The sequence below is a fragment of the Aulostomus chinensis genome, chromosome 22 (assembly GCF_037954235.1).
Source record: "Aulostomus chinensis isolate RoL2024-O1b breed Wild chromosome 22, RoL_Achi_v1.0, whole genome shotgun sequence".
In the NCBI taxonomy this organism is placed as follows: domain Eukaryota; kingdom Metazoa; phylum Chordata; class Actinopteri; order Syngnathiformes; family Aulostomidae; genus Aulostomus; species Aulostomus chinensis.
The window spans coordinates 9424686-9444205 of record NC_141341.1 but is presented as its reverse complement, the minus strand read 5'-3'; the positions used below and the strand labels follow the sequence as shown (position 1 = coordinate 9444205).

The following is a 19520-nucleotide window of genomic DNA, read 5'->3' as shown; positions in this document are numbered from 1 at the left end:
CCCTTTTTCATCTTTTTTAATGTGTTAATCTTTTTTTGTGGTGTTTTTAAAAAAAAAGAAAGAAATATTTTATGGTTAGAAAACAAGTTTGGAAGAAGGAAATGTTTAAATAAAAAAGTGCAACCACTTGATGTGGTGAGTGTGACCTTGCCGTTTAGAGTGTGAGAACTGACAGTTTCCGTTCCCTCCATCAGGGTATCGGCTGCTACATGTTCCGTATTGATGACTTTGATGTGGTGGATGCTACAATGCAAGGCAACGCCGCCCGTTTCATCAACCACTCGTGTGAGCCCAACTGCTACTCACGCGTCATCAACGTAGACGGGCGCAAGCACATAGTCATCTTTGCCTTGAGGAAGATCTACCGGGGCGAAGAGCTGACCTACGACTACAAGTTCCCCATTGAGGACGAGGACAACAAGCTGCACTGCAACTGCGGGGCGAGGCGCTGTCGTCGCTTCCTGAACTAATGCTTACTCACCAGTGGCCATAAGAACTTAAATTCAGGATCTGAAAGAGTGAGGTCACTGATCTACTGAAAGTTTGTTGGAATCTTAATTTATAGACTGGTCCAGGGCGGTGTGCATTTGTTCATCTGTCCTCTGAACAGCGACAGAAACCAGATTGGAGCCATACGTCAAAAATCTTGATGAAGACTATTTATTTGATTTTTAAGTGCAGTTTAATTGATGAAACTGCAGACTTCTGAGATATGTGTACTGTTTTCCATCTCATATACTGCACATCTCATCTATTTACATCTACTGGGGCCATGCAACCCCGGGGAGGCAATTATTACCTGGTGCAAACTCGACCAAGCTGTTATTACTCAGTGTAAAGAGAAATCTATTAATATGTGAGCATCTTTGTAAATACAAGACCAAGTAGAGGAGGAGAATTTATCAAGCACCTTAGTTTCCCACAATCCTCTGCCAGCACTGACAAACACAGGAAACACGATGTTTAACCCTTGAATAAAGTATGTTACCAACACACCCCTTGTACATGATAGTGCAGCTACATTTTAACCTCACTCTGGATTCCATAGCAGGGATACGTTTCTGTTCATCCCTTTATTAAGGTGCTTGTGACATTTACCCAGAGGTGGATTTAATACCCAAACCTGTTTTGACACACTCACCTAATTTATATGCCCTGATTTTATTTTGAAAAGGTGCCGATGTTGTGGTCTAAATGCTTTTATCCTGCAATTACAGTCTGTTCTTTGTTATGTTTGTGTGTGTTAAGGCGTATAAGGGAGAGTTCTTTGTCGCAGGGTTAACAACGATGATGTCGTCCCTTATAAATCTTGGCAAATTTTTTTTTTTGTAAATTTGAACAATAAATGTATATTGAACAAGCTGATGGAAATAAATGTGTTTGAGCTTTTAACTTGCTATCTATTTCTAAGTGAAGGCTGATTAACAGAAGTGAAGCTATTGCGGAGTTCTTTTTTTTGTTTTTTTTTTCCCCTTTCTTTCTTTCTTCCAGTTGAGTTGCACCCTAATTTTGTCTTGGCTTTCACAGGTGTACTACCTCAGGTGATGCAAGAATCAGTTTTAATATTTTTCTCTCTCCTTTTTTTTCCTGTCATTCGAAGAATTTAGAAAAATCTTCCCACCTTGATGGTATCAAACATCCATGCTCTGACAAGATTTGCCTGCAATATTGTGCGACAATATGTGGCCCCTGTTATTGGTGCTCATTTGTTCTTGTGTGCAACCACACCCAGCCGGTGGATGTAGATAAAATCCTCATTGGTGGCTCAAAGATTTACTGGGCTTCTTCACCAGGGAGTTGTGGATGTGCATTTTTTTTTTATTGCAGGAATTAATTGAATTTGACGTGCAAAATTGTGTTACATTATCAGGTCTGTGCATGTACATAGTTGTTCAAAGAATTTCTAAACCTGTTAAATATTTTTTTACCCACAATTTTTTTTAATTTATGTTCAATAAAAAATTGACGTGTTCCAAATTTGCTTTCCTTTGTCAATACTTATGACATCCAGAAAATATCAATGGGTGCTAAAAAATTGTCAATCTCCATCCAGGAAATCCAGGTGTCTCAACGGTATCAAAACAGGGAGAAACCACTAAAATTTGAACAACGGGTCCATTTTTTTTCTTGAAAATTACTAACATGCTTTATTTTATGAGGCAAAACAAAGTCCCAATATTAATATCTACATTACATATTTTCATAGAGGTGTTCTCAGGGCTCAGGTGAGACTGATAAGCGTCTATTGATATCTGAGGAACCCACCAAGTGTTGCTGTTGTAGGCCGATGTGATAACAGCTGTAAGTTGACCTTCTGTCAGATAGGGCCGTACTAACCTATGTTTTTTGTTTGAACACTGTTCACTCAAGTCTTAAAATGTCTTATTTTCAATGTTATAATAAACATTAGCCAAGTCAACATTTATTACACATCTTTTAATGGTACCTCTGACCCTAACATTGTATTTTTTTACTGTCACATGAACCTAACTCACTCTATGAAACCACACAAACTACTTACCTTCACACTTAGTCTGCCTTGCATTTCAGCATCAGGTCTCCTTGCACACACCTTGTTTTAATCAAATGTTCAGCCTGTATGAAAGGACACATCTCTTTCCTGATACATAGCTTTTTTTTCATTATTAAACTGTTGTTCTGGTATGAAGATGATGTTTCGAGCAACTAATTTGCATCCAGGCGTACACTGCACAGGCTTCATTGGATTTAAATTACGTAACGGTTGATTACATAACTGGTAAATCAAGTTTTGATGTCAAGGATTTGCTGTTGCCTTCAGCCATATGTTGCGTTCCCAGAACAAAGTTCCACCTTTCACCTTACTGACACTGTGAATGTAAAGGGCAGGAGGATGTATATAAGGCAGTCAGGCAGGGCTGCTCTTTCTTTGGTACTCAGTCATCATGATGAAGGCCCTGGTATTCCTGGCTCTGCTCGGAGCAGCGTGTAAGATATTTCACATATCAAACACACTATAGCTGATAAAAATGAAGCCTTTCCAGCTTTAGCATAAACCATGTGTACCGTTGCAGTTGCTGCAGCTGAGGATGAGAAGATTGTGGGGGGGTACGAGTGTCCCAGACACTCTGTCCCCTATCAGGTCTCCCTGAATGCTGGTTACCACTTCTGTGGAGGATCCCTCATCTCCAGGCAGTGGGTTGTGTCTGCTGCTCACTGCTACAATTCGTAAGTAAAGGGGCTCCAATCTGTTTGAGTGAAAGCTCTAAGCCAAGTCTCTTAATGTGCATTTCAAGTTGTATTTAATGGGCTAGGCGTTAAATGTGTGATCGCAGCGTTATTGTCAGTAGCAGAGCATCAGTGTTTTACTGGTCTCCTCCATGATGCAAAAAACTGTGTAAAACTGGTAATATTCAAGAATCACCAGTGAGATGTCATCATTGTAAAAAACTTACCGTTGTCACCGCTTTAGCAGTTTGTCACAGTCTGCAACCTCTCCACTAGATGCCACCAAATCCCAAACACTGGCCCTTTAACTTTAAATACACGTTATGTAATCACTGGGTTATTGAATAGAACATTTTTAATCAATAAAACTCTGTAATCTTACAAGGCGTATCCAGGTTCGTCTTGGAGAGCACGACATCTCTGTGAACGAGGGCACGGAGCAGTGGATTAATGCTGCCAAGATAATCAAGAACCCAAAATATAACAGCAACAATCTGGACAATGACATCATGTTGATCAAGTTGAGCCGCCCTGCCACCATCAACAGCTACGTCCAGACCGTGGCCCTGCCCACCCGGTGCCCTCAGGCCGACGAGAACTGCCTGGTGTCTGGGTGGGGCAACATGTCTGCTAACGGCAGTAAGGTCAATCTGCCTGCGACAAGAATATCCTAATATTTACTGTTATTTCTCATGTCATTGTGTATTTCATTAGAAGCATTTCATCATACATCAGTCTATCTTTGTTGTTATCCATGTGACATCCTTACAGTGCTTACAGTTAAAACCAATAGTTTTAAATATGGAAGATATTAAACAATGACATTCCTGGGGTGTATTATGTATTTAATGGTACAGTAGGTTATCGCCCCTCCATCTTCCTCAGACAACTTCCCTGACAGGCTGCAGTGCCTGAGACAGCCCATCATCGATGACCGAATCTGCAGGAGCGCCTACTCCTACCTCTTCACTGAGAACATGGTTTGCTCCGGGTTCATGAGTGGAGGAGCCAGCAGCTGCCAGGTGAGATGGACTGAACCACTATGAACACACAGGAAGTAAGCTGGTGCATTATTTACAGACTAGGATTAAAAAGGGTGGAGCATACATCTAGATGAAAAGCCTCTCATGGAAAACTCTCATCACTGTCAATCTTGAATATCCACTGCTGCTTGGATAAAACAAAATGTAAATTCATTGTGTATCCTAACACACATTAGGCCCGAGAGACATTTCATGTCCAAGTAGAAAAAGATAAGGTGTCTCTGTCATGGCCTGATAGTTTTTAAGATCGCAGTGACATCATTGTTAACCCTGTGCGTGCGTGCGTGTGTGTGTTTGTGTGTGTGTGTGTCCCCTTGTTTTGCAGGGAGACTCTGGCGGTCCTCTGGTGTGTAACGGTCAATTGCAGGGCGTAGTGTCCTGGGGTTACGACTGCGCCATGAAGGGACATCCCAGCGTCTACGCCCGTGTGTGCCGCTACAACAGTTGGATCAGCAGCGTCATGAGCAGCAACTGAACACACAACCATCACCCATAAACCCGGAGAGTCAGCCATACTTAGTTTATTTTCCAATAACCTGTGTACACTATTGAAACTGAATAAAATCATGATTTAGCATCCAAATGCTTATTTTTTCCACATGGAGCATCATGTTTGTTGGCAACAACATTAACTGTGTCTAACGTACTGATCTGAGTTCTGCTGTCACAACTGTGCAAGAATTCACAATGAATTCCAAACAAAAGGTATATCATATGTATAATATTGAATTTGTACTTACTATTGGACACATGCATCTCTGTGAAATACCTTTTGTGCTGGTTACTACAGCCACCAGAGTGATATGGGAGACAAGCAAACTTGAGTAAATAAGCGATAAAGCATTTCACTTGTCTGGAAGCTGTACATACATTCCTCAGATGGCGCTATGTAAACCTCGCTGTTTCTTGTTTGCTGAGGCAACCTGAACATACAGAGATGAAGACATGAGAGCTCAGGGTCAGACAGTTGTGCTCACCCTCCTCCCATCAATGTAAAAACAAAAGCGCTGCAGCTAGCAGCATCATGCGCTACAACCCACCTGACCGGCGATCCTGTCCAGGTCTCTCTGGCCCTGAGGAGTAAGTCTGCGCCCACTGTAACCACATGTAAGGAACACATGACACCTTACTGAAATCACCACAATGTCTCAAACCCAGGGACCCCCCCTGTCTTACCCATTGGGGTCTTTCTCCACCATCTTAAGGCCCTCTAGAGCTTGGAGGACCTTTCTGGCCACATTCCTGGACCCCTCACTGAAGTGGGCGGGGCAGACACCGTTCCTCTGACGCCCTCCGTAGATCTTGATCATAGAGCGAACGCCCACCCCACCTCGCAGGTAGAGGTGACGGGCTGTGGAGGCTGTTGATGAACGAATGAAGTCCTTTATCATCATCGTACAATGACATTGAACAATTATCCTTGACGGGGCAAGACATTAAGAAAAGCCTTAAAGTCCCAGCTACCAGGGTGATGTCATCACCTTAAACTCTAACCATTCCTCCATGTTCCCTCTGCATCCCGCTAGACAATGGGTAAACATGCCTTCTGTACTTTTTCCCTACACTTCTGGAACGCCTTTCAAGAGCATCTCAGAATGGCAGCCTGTTCCATCCCAACACCTTTTGTTTTTTAGTCCAATCCATCACACCAGAACATAATAGAGACAATGGTTTGCCTACACCATCGCTGGATGAAGAATTATCGCCTCCAACACCTGGTCCAGTTGCAGTTTACATCCCAGTTTATCCAGTAAAATAAATTGCAATGTAGTTCAGCCTTTCAAAGGAATTGAATACAGGGTTTGAGTCTTTTCTTTTGGGTCAAATTTAACTTATCATTATTCTCTTTATTCTGAAATGGCATTAATAACCAGTCAACTGTTTTTTTCAAAGAACATTATATTATATTGAAGTTGACCTTTGACCTCTTTTGGATATATCGCCACTCCATCACTTCATACGAGGTGTGTGGGACACTTTTTCTCAATTCAAGAAATTATGGACAAATGTTATTTTGACCACCAAAAACCTAAGTTCATCCATTTCACATGAGGATATTTGGAACGTTCTGCACTGTTAATGTCCAACATTGACAGTTAAAGTTAAAGTACATTTAACGTGTGGACATGAAAATGTCCCCTTGAATTTAACGTGACAAATGCCCAACAGGTTAGAAATCCAACATCCTATCTTATCAAACGTCGGACATCTTTCCACAAAGCTTCTCCCTGAGCGCTATTGTGGTGTAAAATACCTGCGTAGATAACGTACGTGACTTTTATTATATATATAGTGGCAGTTCTATCACCTACAGATAGGCTTCTTTCTGATACCATGTAACTGTTTTTGTTGGACCATACTGTAGAATACATCACTTCCTAAAACAAGGTCTACACTAGAGTCTTCTTTTCATAATTACGGGGGTCTATAGGACATTGTATTCCACTCCTACCTTGATACTCTTGATATTACATTCCATACAAATGATTCGGTTCTCAGTTTGGATTCTACTCGATGAAATGGATGAATGTACTAATTTATGCGCTGAAATGGTTCCAGTGTAACCGACCTGCTCTGGTGTAAAACCAGTTGTCATCGCAGGGCGCCAGCTCCTTGTGCCTCGCTAGCTTCACCGTGTCGACCCACTCTGGAACCTTCAGTTTGCCAGAACTGAAAAATCAATTGGCAACAATTGGCAGAGGAAAACAAGATCTTTATATATTTTACAAATTAATTCAGGTACAAAAAAATAAATAAATAAAAATACCCCTTATATCATGAAATGAGCCAATGGCTAAAAAAAAACATCTAGTCATCATTTTTGTGATATATTTCTTTTTATTTCAATCAACCATTTAAAAAATTGACTTTCCAAATTCTGTCAGTTTCAACACTTTTTATTGTATTTTTTTATTGAATGCAGGAGGGATATTTACTCTTACTGTATATGGTTATCACGCTGCTTTTTAAGCTTTTTTGGCAACATAAATAAATAAATAATCTCATTGATCTGCATATATGTCTGCTCATTTGTTGTGTTACGCTGACTGCGCATTAGTTACTCATTACAAGCAGCTGCATTTGCTACACACGTATTGCTTTGAGAATGAAATGTAATTCATATCTTATGCTGCTTTTGTGATTGCGATTTGATTTTTTTCTGGTCATGTCCTTTATTCTGCTCTTATTTATTTAGAGCTTCTCTTCTTGTCAAAGGGTTCAATCCCAGTGTTACTTAATAGATAAATAAAGGTTAAATCAAAAGCAATTACTGAAACCCCTGTGAATAGGAATTCCATGTGCATTCTAAATGAGTAGCTTCAGTTCAACTGACATGAAATACAAAACCATTCTCACTGAAAGGGTCAACTGTTTTTAGCCCTGATTTGCATACACCATGATGCCCCGTGATTGACAGGTGCCAGTCAATCCCACACACAGTCCCGCGCGCAGGTCATTAAATGCAACTCACTTTTTGAGGAAAGCTGACAGTGCTCTGACAAACTCTTGCTGGTTGACATCTTTTACCGTGACACTTGGCATCTGAAAATTGGAGACAGAGGTGAGCTTAAATTAACGTTTAAACTGCCATATTGATTGAAAATAGGAGCCAAAAATGCTGGAACTCTCTGCTGATGCTAGCTAGCTACTTTAGCTTGTTAAACCATTAACTGTCGGCACTCAGAACGGTTTTACATACAGCCCTCACATTATGCAGACATAATTAATATCCTACAGTTTATGTACCTTGCCAAAGCCGAGAGCCAGGCGGCTTTGAAAGGTGCTTATTTAGTCCTGTTTTTTCCGGTGATAGCTAGCTTAATGCGGGGGACGCAGCAGTGGGAAGGATGCTGCGCAGGGAGGGAGGGAGACCAGGGAGTCTGTCCTCATTTGGAGAGGAGGATACCATAGCCTGAGTTAACCTTTCCAGCGTGCTATTCCTGCTTACCTTACACCTTAAAAACAGCATCAACTCAAACAATAGCGCTATTGTGCTCCGTCTGCGATTTTGAAATGACGCAGTATTTATCAAATATGCGTCAAATTGATGGTTGATGCACTTAAATACCGAGTGTGAATGACTTCCACTGAATTCCGCCAGAGGGTAGTGTTGTGACAGCTCTTGTCTGTCTGGCCTATTTGTCTTTTTGACAGACCCCCCCCCCCAAAGTGTGGTGCAGTCAGCTGGCAAGGAAAAAGCAGCACAACATGGAAGAGGAGATGGTAAGCCTTTCTATTTTAGCAGGCAGGCAGCATTAAGCGCCTGCAACATGTTGCCTCTATTTGCCAAAAATAGACAGATTATATATAAAATGCACCTTGTGCTTACATGAAATGCAAATGAGAATACATCTCACTGCAATATGATTTCTTTTAAGGTCCTTGTTGGCATTCACCCGCAAAGATGACTACTACCCTTGGACAGCAAAGCCGTGTGCAGTGAGTATTTAATTAATAAAATCTCTCAAGGTTGGCACAAATGCAGTAATGTCTAAAAAGGGAGTACAGAGGAAGGCTTTCAGTACATTTCTATGTCACCCTTAATGAATCACCTTCCCTCATCTTCTCTGTTCTCACATCTCTGACAGCACTTCAGCACTTACATCATCTCATAGTTTCATTCATTTTACTCTCTCTCTCTCTGTCTCTCTCACTTTCTCACTAAACCTGTCAAAGACTGCAATGTTAGCAAGTCTGTGTTTAAGGCATTTGCTAAAGCGTCTGTCTCACAGTTCAGGCAGGTTCATTCACTCCGCTCTAGAGGTAATGATTTGTAACACTGTTAGTGAAGATGCAGCATTATTAAAAGTTTAAATTAAAAATGTATATATTTATGATCAATTAAAGGTTAAAGAGATGTCTAACTTGTTCTAATGTGTAGTCAGTAACAATTAAATCTATAGAGTGCCATATTTTAAGGCCAAGCTTACTGGCTACGTTCAATTAGCTCTATTCTAACTTGAATGTGACAAATGCATTGTAGACCCATCCATCCATTTTCTTGGCTTATCCTGTTAAGGGTCGCGGGGGGACTGGAGCCTATCCCAGCAGCCTTCGAGCGCGAGGCAGGGCTCTTTCTGGACAGGTCACCAGTCCATCACAGGGCCAACACATATAGACAGACAACCATTCACACTCACAGTCACACCTACAGTCAATTTAGAGTATCAATCAGCCTCGTCCTCTCTTGATGTCTTTGGACTGTGGGAGGAAGCTGGAGTACCAGAGAGAAACCACACAGGAACAGGGAGAACATGGAGACTCACACAGAAAGATCCCGTGCTCAAGCCGGGACTCGAACCCATAACCCTCTCGCTGTGAGGCGACAGTGCTAACCACTGCGCCACTGTGCCACCCTGTACAAAATGTGAATATCATAAAATACAGATAATATCAAGTGCAAGAAATACCTGCCATTGGTCAAAATAAGTTGTAAAATATCAGCATGTTGGATAGCTTCAACAGATCCAATATTGTGCATACCTACATCATGGCATTAAGTACAACTATGATGTAGAATTACCAAATAGTTCCTTCTCAGGTGAAATAATCTGCTGCTATTGTCCGTCTCTTACTATATTTACTCTATTTTTCAATTTGGCTGTTAATTTTGGACTCTGGTAATGGCATTTTGTCTCAGTGTTTGACATTTTTTTAGACTGAATAATGAATTGACAAGCAATAGTTAGATTGTGTCAAGTTACATGCAGAAAATTAATGAAAATATTTATTACTTGCAGCATTGCATTGTGTGATGTGGCTAATTTCACTTCTCATGTCCTCATGTCCCTCTTATTTTTTTGGGTGAATAATACATGTAGATGAACACTAGTGTGTGAAATGTACGTGTGTTTACAAATATGGAGTATGTTCATACGTGCGCACACATACACACACACACACACACACACACATACACAGACAGACACACACACACACACACACACACAGTCCGTCAGCCTGTCTAAGCTTCATCCCCTCCCCCCCTCAACATCTCTCTCCCCTTTTCTGTCCCCCTCGCCCTCTCCTTTTCCCTCCTGCTCACTCTCTCCTGCCTGCTAGCACTATTTTGAGAGAGAGAGAGGCAGCAGCACACACAGATGCGCAGTTGGAGAGAGACAGAGACAGAGAGAGAGAGAGAAGGGAGGGGAAAGCCGACAGGATTTAGAGTTCAAGTGCACGTGCAGAAAATAGGCTGAATAGAGGAGAGACGGAGCAGAAAGGAAACCAGGAAAAGGAACGTCAGGGGCGGTAGACAAAGCACACAGTAGCTCTTTCTCTTCCTCTTTCTTCCTCTCTATTTTACTCCCACAGAAAGCAAAGATATTAGCCTTGGAATGAAGGGGTGAAAAATTGAAAAGCACAAAATACCATGAGCGTTCAAGAAAAAAATGTATTCTATTCCTGCCCCCTCCTCTTTCCTCTCCCCACTGACACACTCCTCCTCTATCCCTCCCTCTTGGATATTTCTCCGTGAACCCTGAGTCTCTCACTCTCTCTCTCTCTCTTTCTCTTCTCTCCGGCTCTCGTTTCTCTCCCCTCCCACCTCTTCACACACACACACACGCACACACCCCGGACTCCTTCTCACTCCTTCCCTTGACGCGCGCTTACTATCTACTTTCAATGGAGACAAACCGCAGCAAGCTCTGTTTTTATCTCCTTTTTCTACCATTCCTTGATCTTGGTCATTCCCTCACATACAGAGGCACCAGCACTCAGACGCTTCACTCCTACTATGCGTGGCGCCCATGAAAAACGCAGGCCGTGGATTGTCTCTACGTTTAGACTGCATGCAACAAACCTCTTGTCCTCTCCTGTAAATTTTTTTTTTCGATTCATCTGCGGTATATCTTTTTTCTATTAGAATCCTGTTTAAACCTTTTAAAAGATGATATCTGTACTCTGAAGTAGGAGCCATGGGTGAAGGAAAAAACGAGAACAGTGTGGGGACAGAGGAAAAGAATGTGGGGAAAATGGAGAGCATGGTCTGCAGGAGAAAGCGAGAAAGACAGAGAAAGCGAGAGGTAGGAGAAAGAGTACCGGCACTGGCAAGAAAAACGGGAGGGGGAAGAGAGGAGAAGGGGGACCAGTAGGGGATAGACTTAGGAAGGAGGGACAGCTGGATAGGAATTGGCGAAATCGCGGGAAAAAGGAGAAAAAATGAACTCCAGAATTGCAAGAAACTGGACTTCTCTCTGAACTCAGGGCTTGCGCTCTCTGGTCGCCTTTGATTTTTGCTTTTTGACATGATTTTTCACCACTTCTCCGGTCACCCTCATTCATCTGTGAGTATACTAGATGTCCTTTTCCATACATGCACCCTTTCTGCCTTTCCTTTTCTCTTTCTTTTAAGCCTTCTACCCTACGCCGCGTCGCTTTCATATCGCCCACTTCATTTTTCAACTCTGCTCTTTTTCCTCTTGTTTGAAAAATGCCCCCTAGGTTGCTAATCCCCCCATCCTGTTCATCTTTCTCATCTCCCGCTTTACCCCTCTCTCTCTTTCACTGTCTTTTGCTTTTATTCCCTCGACTCCTCTTTATCATAGGTTATCGCTGTTCTCTTTGCGTCTCCTTGAAGGATTACCTCTGCTCACATTTAAATGAGAGCTTTGGAAAAGGGATCACTGTGAGATTGCATCCAGTGTGAGGGCATCCATACATGTGAGGCTAGCACATGAAGGAGGCTGGGTGTCTCCATTCGTGTGTATGTCTGTATGTGTGTCTGTATCTAAGTGTATCGGTCATGTGAGCATGGGAGTGAGTGTTGGCATGTTGCGATGCGATTTCATGCTTCATGTTCAAGATATGATTCCGAAAAAATGAAAAGTGAGGTTTTAAAATGCGGTGAAAATACTGCAGGGTTTCTTCTTCTCTCGTTCCATTTTTTTTTTTTTTTTTTTTTTACTCCTCCCATGCTTCCCCCCCTTTGCTATCCCATCTTCCATCCGGGTATCCCCAATACGCTGGTCGGTTTCCCCTCCAAAGACAAAACCCACTGTCCAAGATGTGGTCCGGTATCAACAAAAGACAAAGGTGGATTGATTCTGGGACGAAGTAATGTCACTTTCAACAAGTTTTTTTCATTTTCATAGCATACACATTCGGGAATAATTCTGTGCGATGTGGAGACGTAACAGGTAACGACAGAGGCTTTGGTATTAAATGATGGCGTGTGTGTTAAATATCTGTGATGGGAAGTTGACGGCAGTGGCGGCTTATGAGAATGCACTGTTGTGCTGTGAGTAACGAGAGCATTATGCTGGGCCGTAGACTGAGGCGTACAATATAAAACACGCCTGCTTTCGTCCATTTGCTGTCCAGTCGTGGTAAACCCCGTCGACGGGCCTGCGTTTATCTCCCACTCTTATCAACCTCAAAAATCTCCTGACATCTCTTTCCTTTCCCTTCTTTTCTCTCTTGTGATCGTATGTGAGTGTTCTCTTTTTTTGTGTGTGTTTCTACTGTTATCGCTCCATACAGTTTCCCTATCGCTTACCACTGTTGCTATCTATGTCCAAGATTGCAATCTGGTATCTTTGGGAGGACAGTGCATGTAAAAAGGACATGACGGTCCAAAAAGTTTTGATTAAAGATGATTTTCAAAAATCCATATTTTAGCTATGGTATAAAAGTGTTGTAATTGTATAGAGAAAGAGGCCGTTACATAGCAGTTAGTGGCCAAGCTCTTTAATTATGTACAGTGCCTAAATGTGTGCTGAATTCATTCTCATGCAGTGATTTGATTAATACACATGATATGACATTTATGGGGGGACAGCATCACTGCGTTCTGTGATAAGCCAAGCGGGCAGGATGCTTTTGTTTGGCAGCGTCCCGACCTCGACCTCTCTGTGACCTCCACTGTTGCACTCTCGCACTGTTGCAAATTAAGGGTTTGATGTGGGATTATCAACGTTTGGGAATTCCAGTTCAAGACACTTGAGGGTTCAGATGTAGAACCACCTCCAGAACTTTTATTTGTTATGAGACGTGACTTTTACACTACCACACCTGCCCAGCACCTCTAATTACACTCCTGAGGGGATTTGATGGTAATACCAGTGTTGTAGGACCACCAGGTTATGAAATATTACTCAGACAGACCTGGCGTTATGTAATCTTACATAACTGAGGCGGCAGCTCAGCAGGCTCGTGATCAGGGCCTCTGGAGGAGAAGCTATATGGGTCTGCCTATGGTATGAACTCACTGGCAGGGTCAACACACTCCTGAATACCTGGGCCTTAAAGGGAAAGAGGCCCCGGCTGCATAAAGATACTTCAGTATTCACACATATGGTGCCCGACACCTAAAGACTGAGGAAGTACCATAACCTCACTTATAGCAGAAACATTTAGCAGCGTGTTGTTTGGATCTTTGTAATTCATCTTTTATGTTCTTTTCTTTTCACTTTAGCAAAAGTAATCTGATCCTTTAGACTCACCTCAGTGTCCCGAATTAACTTGAAATTATTTGCTTATCTCTGCTTCGATTCCGGCTCTAATCTAATTATTGCTCTGCTTTAGAAGTACTCAGCCTTTTAAGATTAGCCCACCCTGTACGAGCTAACATCCGTTTGCATTGGCTTGTCTTCCCCGCACAATATGTTGTAAATATTGAAGGCACAACTATGGTCCAGTCAATGCCATCCCCTGAGTTCTCTACCAACTCGGTTCCTCTGTGTTTCTCATTCATAATTGATGACTTTCAACTGCAGCATACGTTAATGGATTGAACAGACCTCAGGAATTCCTATACTGCTAGTGTGTGTATTGTAGGTTTGAATTTGGGCTGCTGAATTAGCATATTCCCTGTGGGGAAACTGACTAGCATTAACAGTCCTAATGTGAAACACAAACATTTCTGCAAGAATCACAAAGGTTGTATTTAGGAGAAGAGATCTTCAAGTAACCATAGCAACAATTATGTAAAATATCCCATTGATATTTCACTGTTTTGATTTGCGTAAAAATATGGTTGAAAATACAGTCAAGTGAGGGCCAAGGCTGGATCCCAATCACATATAACTTATATTTTTTTCTGGTTTTCAGACTGGGCCTTCGAGATGACTAAAGATACTATTTCAATCAGGTAAGATTATGCTTTGTATTTTTTATTCAAAAAGACTCCCTAATAAGCAGTGAGTTGTGTTCTTGGTGTGAAATAAAGATGTATTTATATTAGTTAAAGCTATTATTTATATTAAGTCTTTTTTGTGTATTTTGTCTAAAATTCAGTCCTTGACCAGATTTTAATCCAATGGAACGCTACAGCAAAAAGTCAATGCAGCATCGGCCTAATAGAATTACTCTTCCCTGAGTCATTCTGTCGTGATCAACCTCACAGATATGTGCTATCTGAGAGCCTGTGTGAAAGCATACAATCTTTCATTTTGCTAACACGCCTAGACAGTGAGCTGTATTGGCTGTGACCTATCTAAGTAACTTGTGGAAGGGTCATTTGTTGGTCACGTCCCAATTATCAGATTTTGTTGAAAAGTGACAGAACGCAGGCATAAAGAGCAGCCTGTGGTCGAACGCTGAAGCTTGCTTTGGAGATGCCTCACATTACATTTTCATCTTTGTGCTGATGTCACCACACATGCCCCTGGTCCAGCAGCGGCAGCAGCAGCAGCGGCAGGAGAATAAGAGCGACATTCTGCCTCTGCAACACAATAGAGCCCTTCTTGCCCTGATATTTTCACAATGTGTTTTTGCAGGGCCCTGTGCACACACATTCTCTCTAGGCAGCACAGACTGTATTGATTCAGAGACGCTTGAGCTGCGTGTTTTACCTGATATTTCAATTCTTCTTGCAGGTATTTGCTCAGAGATTTGTCGCAGTTCACTGTCAAGAAGCACGTTGGAAATAAGCTGTGGGTCATTCATTAGATTTCCAGATTAATCCGCTACAGCCTTTCAGAATTGTGAAGATTGATGTGTTAATGCTTCCTCTATACACTGTATAATATCAGCAGCATGTTTGTACATCTGATAGTTTTTGTTGTTGTAGCATGACGCCATGTACTGCAGTACAGTGGTGGTGTGGTATGGGTTAACGTCTGAGGACTAGAGGAATGTGTCCGGGTCGACAGGGAGAATTCCTCAGTCCTGCGCGACTAGGTCACTGCACTGACAAGAGTCTGCCATCTATTTTAGCATGCGCACTGCCGCCCTGCGTCTCATTGCTCTGTCTTCCCTATGCCCGTCTTTCTCTTTCCTCTCTTTTTTCCTCCGTCTGGATTTAAGTCTGTCCCTCTTTCACTCTTTCATTTACCTTGTTTCCTAAAATTTCATCTTTTGCTCCTCCTGCTTGCTCTTTGTCTGTCTCTGTCTCTCGCTTGTGTCTCTTTTAGTTAATCTCTCTGTCTGTCTTTCAGTCACGCCATCTATTTTGCTGTCCTACTTTGCCTCCTGTTTTTGGCACTGTTCATTCCGTCTTTTATTTGTCCCCATGCATTGTTTTTATCCTTCAAATATTCATACCTTGAGGTATTTATACTCTGAACATCATTGTTCTGTCATTGTTTATCCGTTCTCCAACCTTTTGCCCTCCAGTCTGTCTGTTTTTATTTCTTATTCCTTTTCTGTGGCACAATGAGTTCAGTGCTGCAGATGCTTTGAAGAGGACATGGCAGCCGGGAGTGCAGGGGAGTGAGATAAAAACCATCTAGACATTCTCTGTATGAGTACGGCACTGGCAAGCTTGTTATTAATGCAGTGCAGTAGCATGCATATGGTGCCTGGTAGTGCTGGTTATGTATGATTTATATGGCGCGTTCACACACACACACACACACACACACACACACACACACACACACACACACAGTCAGAGGGACTTCATACTTCATTCATGCTTCACACCAGCTATTCCTGAGTGATGGAGTTAGTAGAGTCTCACCTCTTCATTGGCTGACAGCGGAGGTGACAGACAGACCCTCAGGTACAGGCGAGATTTTTTTTTTTTTTTTTTTAACAGTGATGGCAGATGTGGCGATTTGACGCAGTCTGAACCTTGCACCTGCTCACTGACTGGAAGCATATTTCTCTCTTTTGTGTAAAGTTTGCAGAGGTTTATACCTCACGCAGAGGGAACTCATCAGTCACATCTAGAGGCTCACATGCTCTGTAGCCTACAATCAAAAGCATGAATATTGCCTGAGACTTACCCGGCTTTGCTAGACAATGTAACACATTCCTAACTGTTCTATTGTCTCATCTATCCTGCCCTGGTAGATTATGACTGTTCTAATGTGCCCATTGGGTATTCTAGGTCAAAATTAGCCGAATGAATCAAGTGAGAAATGTATGTATGATATCTTTTTTCTGGTACTTATATAAGCAAGTGTATGTGTGATGTATACTTAGAAATGTGAATGGTAATTTAATTCTTTTGAAAATGTAGCCACCTCTAAATGTTTTTTTTTTTTAAATATATATATTCAGGTTCCAGCAACCCAGAGAAAGATATTTGCTTGTTTTGTAAGCCTGTAGCCTGGGCTGGGTATTGAATTATGATAGCGTCCAAATCACTAGGTTACTGCTCCTGAGTATCAAAAAAATGCCATATCATTCAATACCAAATTTCAGTACCTATGAAGTAAATGTCTGTTTTTATGCTGCGGTACTACATAAAAGTAGAAAAATGCCAAACATAAAACTAAAGAGTTAAACTAGACAAATCAAGTTAAACTTCATTTTTTTGGGGGTGGGGGTGGGGTGTTCATGTTATGAAAGGTGTTAAAATGCCAGTGAGCTGAAAAAAAAATGGACCATCTAGTTGTTTTTTTTTGTTGTTTTTTTTTAAATTGTCATTCATGAACCAGTATTGAGGGCAAGGGGTCAGTATAAAGAAACACAAAACCAAGCCCTAGTAGCACTAACCCTTGTACAATGATTTTTGAAAAAATTATTCATTAGAAAAAGTAAGGAGCTTAATAATCAGTGAAAAGAAAATTGAAATAGCTATGGTACTCTTTACTGTTATATTTAACATGCTGTTATTTCCAACTTTTATTTCATTTGATTAAAACTAGTCATCAGTTTTTATAGTTAAACATTTGAATAGAAAATATATTACGAATTTCAGAGAATTGCTTGCCAAATTCATTAATTTTACTTCTGAACCGTGTTAGATTTAACTGACTAAACTCCCTCAGGTAATAAACATTGTATTGACATAGATTTAGGATGGAGCTCCGAAAATACTTTTTTATTTTAACTCTGGCAGTATTTGTGTGTACGTGTTTGTTTGTGCGTGCGAGCCAGTGTTCATCTGGCCTGCCACCAAACACCCTGGCAGTTTCAGACAGTGAGGTGAGGTGAGATGTGAATAATAGCGGTGACTGATGATGTCACAGACAACATTGCGCCGCTTCAGCTGCCCCCCTGACCTGACTTTAGGACGGCGGCAGCAGCGCACAAACACCCGTGGGTAACACACGCCAAAGCACATTAGTGGCACGGAGATGGGTAGAGGCGGAGATGGAACACACAGAACACAGCTCAGGGGGACAGAAAGAGAGAGAGAGAGAGAGGGAGGGAGAGAGAGAAGTCAGATTAAAGAGGAGTGAGAGGAGGAAAGCTGAGAGACATGGCAATGTTTGCCTTTGCATGCTTTTTTATCTTTAGCAGGCTGTCTGGTTGGAGTGGATGTTCTCTATCACTGCCTCAAGTATCTCTCTCTCTCTCTGTCCTCCCTTTGGCTGCTTCTGGGGATTTGGCTTCCTTTATCAGTTAGGATAAAACTCCAAAATACAAAAAGAAGATAAAGCTGATTTAGGATTAGTGCAGTGTTAGCAAACGTAATGTGTTGATTATTCAATAAGTCAATGGACAGAAATTTAATTAAACAACAATTTTGATAATGGGTTATGTAAGTTATCATCATCTGCTTTTCAAACGCCATTTTCTGCTTTTGTCCTTTTAATATTTAGTGAAATGCTTTTATTTCTAAGGAGGGATGTTGGATAGGTGATGGCATTGCTGTCACATTTCCTGAACATTTATCAGTCATTCATTTATGCATTGGAAACTAATCAGCAGATTAATCAGCAATTAGAAAAATCATTATTTATGGCCACACATAGGAACTCACTCCTTTTCAAGTTTCTTCCTTACCCGTAACACACACACACACACGCACACACATTTTTATCTGCAGCATCCATCTCTCGCCTACTGGCTCCCTTTTTATCTCGTTGGTATCCATGGTCACTGTCTCAACTTTACTCAGTGTGTGAAATTGCCAAAGGTGAAAAATGATAGTGGGTTCAACAAGGGTGAAATCAGCGACACTGATGTAGTTGAAGGACTGCTGAGCTCACCGCTTGAGACATTATTTTCCATGCTGAAATCTGTTAGATTGACTCAGATGCCCGCTGTCGTCGGCTGCATCTCCCCTCACCGAGTGTCTCATCTGATGCACCGGGTCCTCTGAGTCCTCCAGAACGCAATGCAATTCATGATGATTCAGCAGTCATAGCATTTTACCCACTGAATTTTTGCTTTGATGAACAATTTCACCACTCGAATCTAGAGGCCAAACTCATAAAGCACATGGTTTTAGAGGGAATTATACTAATAAATATTAAAAGCTGTTTAATTAGTTAGTTTGAAGAGCATTATTGCAGCTGCATCAATCATCAAAGAATAATTTTTGAACATTTTCAGTGTGAAATTGGCATTCCAAAGTCTTGAACAAACCATACAGATTGAGGATTGCATGTGGAAAAGTGTGAGTGGTGGCTGTCTTGCATGACACCATGACACACAGAGACTAAACAACCAAAGAAACTTTTATTTAAAACATTAAAGCTGCAAACAACCTTGGTGCTTGTCAGAGTGTGTGGTAGTGCGTTAAGATGCACAGACCATTTATAGGCTGCTCACAACTTTAATTAGTCTTGCTACCATAGAGCAACAGGGTTGTACAATGAACGCAAAGTAACGACACATTATGTTGCTGTGTCTCAATTTGAAAAAGAACACGCCATGTGTAGAAAATTTCTTAATGTGAAGTATTTCATGCAAATAAATCAGATAAACTCTGGTTTAAATACAAAAAACAAAACAACATATGAGGAAAACACTCAAAATGATGACTTCATCCAACTACAACAATATGGTCAGTAACTGAGTCATGTTTTCCAAAAAAGAAAAAGACCTTCCATTAATTAGGGGGCGCTACAGAGCTCACCAACTAAATGTGAACACAATTACTTCACTGTCCATTCAATTGTCTATTTGCCAATTTTCCTGATTTTT

General features: G+C 41.4%; 3 protein-coding genes and 1 long non-coding RNA gene across 10 annotated transcripts in view; 3 read left to right on the top strand and 1 right to left on the bottom strand.

Moving 5' to 3' along the window:
- kmt2ba (lysine (K)-specific methyltransferase 2Ba) overlaps window positions 1-1977 on the top strand; it is a 28220-nt gene extending 26243 nt beyond the window's left edge. For all 5 annotated transcript variants that reach the window (XM_086192775.1, XM_086192774.1, XM_086192777.1 and 2 more), the window contains one exon: window positions 195-1977. In XM_086192775.1, coding sequence (XP_086048901.1) covers window positions 195-470 — 276 coding nt within the window. In that variant the 3' untranslated portion in view covers window positions 471-1977. The remainder of the gene's footprint in view (window positions 1-194) is intronic.
- On the bottom strand, window positions 1368-8304 carry LOC147240654 (small ribosomal subunit protein eS19). Of its 3 annotated transcripts, XR_015111145.1 has the most exons (7): window positions 8200-8304; window positions 7723-7793; window positions 6820-6920; window positions 5427-5610; window positions 5291-5345; window positions 3590-5173; window positions 1368-3515 (listed from the first exon to the last, which is right to left on the bottom strand). XR_015111145.1 is itself a non-coding variant. In XM_086192781.1 (6 exons), the coding sequence occupies exons 1-6, from the start codon at window positions 8218-8220 to the stop codon at window positions 5126-5128; spliced, it is 480 nt and encodes a 159-aa protein (XP_086048907.1). In that variant the 5' UTR covers window positions 8221-8304; the 3' UTR covers window positions 1368-5125. The 3 variants fall into 3 exon arrangements, 2 of the variants coding, with proteins under 2 accessions (XP_086048907.1, XP_086048908.1); XM_086192781.1 differs by having other exon boundaries at window positions 1368-5173; XM_086192782.1 differs by lacking the exon at window positions 8200-8304 and adding an exon at window positions 7998-8154 and having other exon boundaries at window positions 1368-5173.
- On the top strand, window positions 2924-4771 carry LOC147240655 (trypsin-3-like). The gene is made up of 5 exons (XM_086192780.1): window positions 2924-2967; window positions 3054-3207; window positions 3593-3846; window positions 4093-4229; window positions 4576-4771. Exons 1-5 carry the CDS (start codon window positions 2925-2927, stop codon window positions 4723-4725), a joined length of 738 nt encoding a protein of 245 aa, XP_086048906.1. The 5' UTR covers window position 2924; the 3' UTR covers window positions 4726-4771.
- A 2614-nt stretch (window positions 8305-10918) lies between the features above and the next one.
- On the top strand, window positions 10919-15186 carry LOC147240653 (uncharacterized). The gene is made up of 3 exons (XR_015111336.1): window positions 10919-11278; window positions 14304-14343; window positions 15071-15186. It is a non-coding gene; the product is annotated as an uncharacterized LOC147240653 (long non-coding RNA).
- The last annotated feature ends 4334 nt before the right edge of the window (window positions 15187-19520 follow it).

Coding starts and splice junctions, on each gene's coding strand:
- LOC147240655 (XM_086192780.1), top strand. CDS start 2,925: ATGATGAAGGCCCTGGTATTCCTGGCTCTGCTCGGAGCAGCGT. Junction 2,968..3,053: donor GGCTCTGCTCGGAGCAGCGT/GTAAGATATTTC, acceptor GTACCGTTGCAG/TTGCTGCAGCTGAGGATGAG. Junction 4,230..4,575: donor GAGGAGCCAGCAGCTGCCAG/GTGAGATGGACT, acceptor CTTGTTTTGCAG/GGAGACTCTGGCGGTCCTCT.
- LOC147240654 (XM_086192781.1), bottom strand. CDS start 8,220: ATGCTGTTTTTAAGGTGTAAG. Junction 6,921..7,722: donor CTGTCAGCTTTCCTCAAAAA/GTGAGTTGCATT, acceptor TTGATTTTTCAG/TTCTGGCAAACTGAAGGTTC. Junction 5,611..6,819: donor CTGGTTTTACACCAGAGCAG/GTCGGTTACACT, acceptor GTTCATCAACAG/CCTCCACAGCCCGTCACCTC.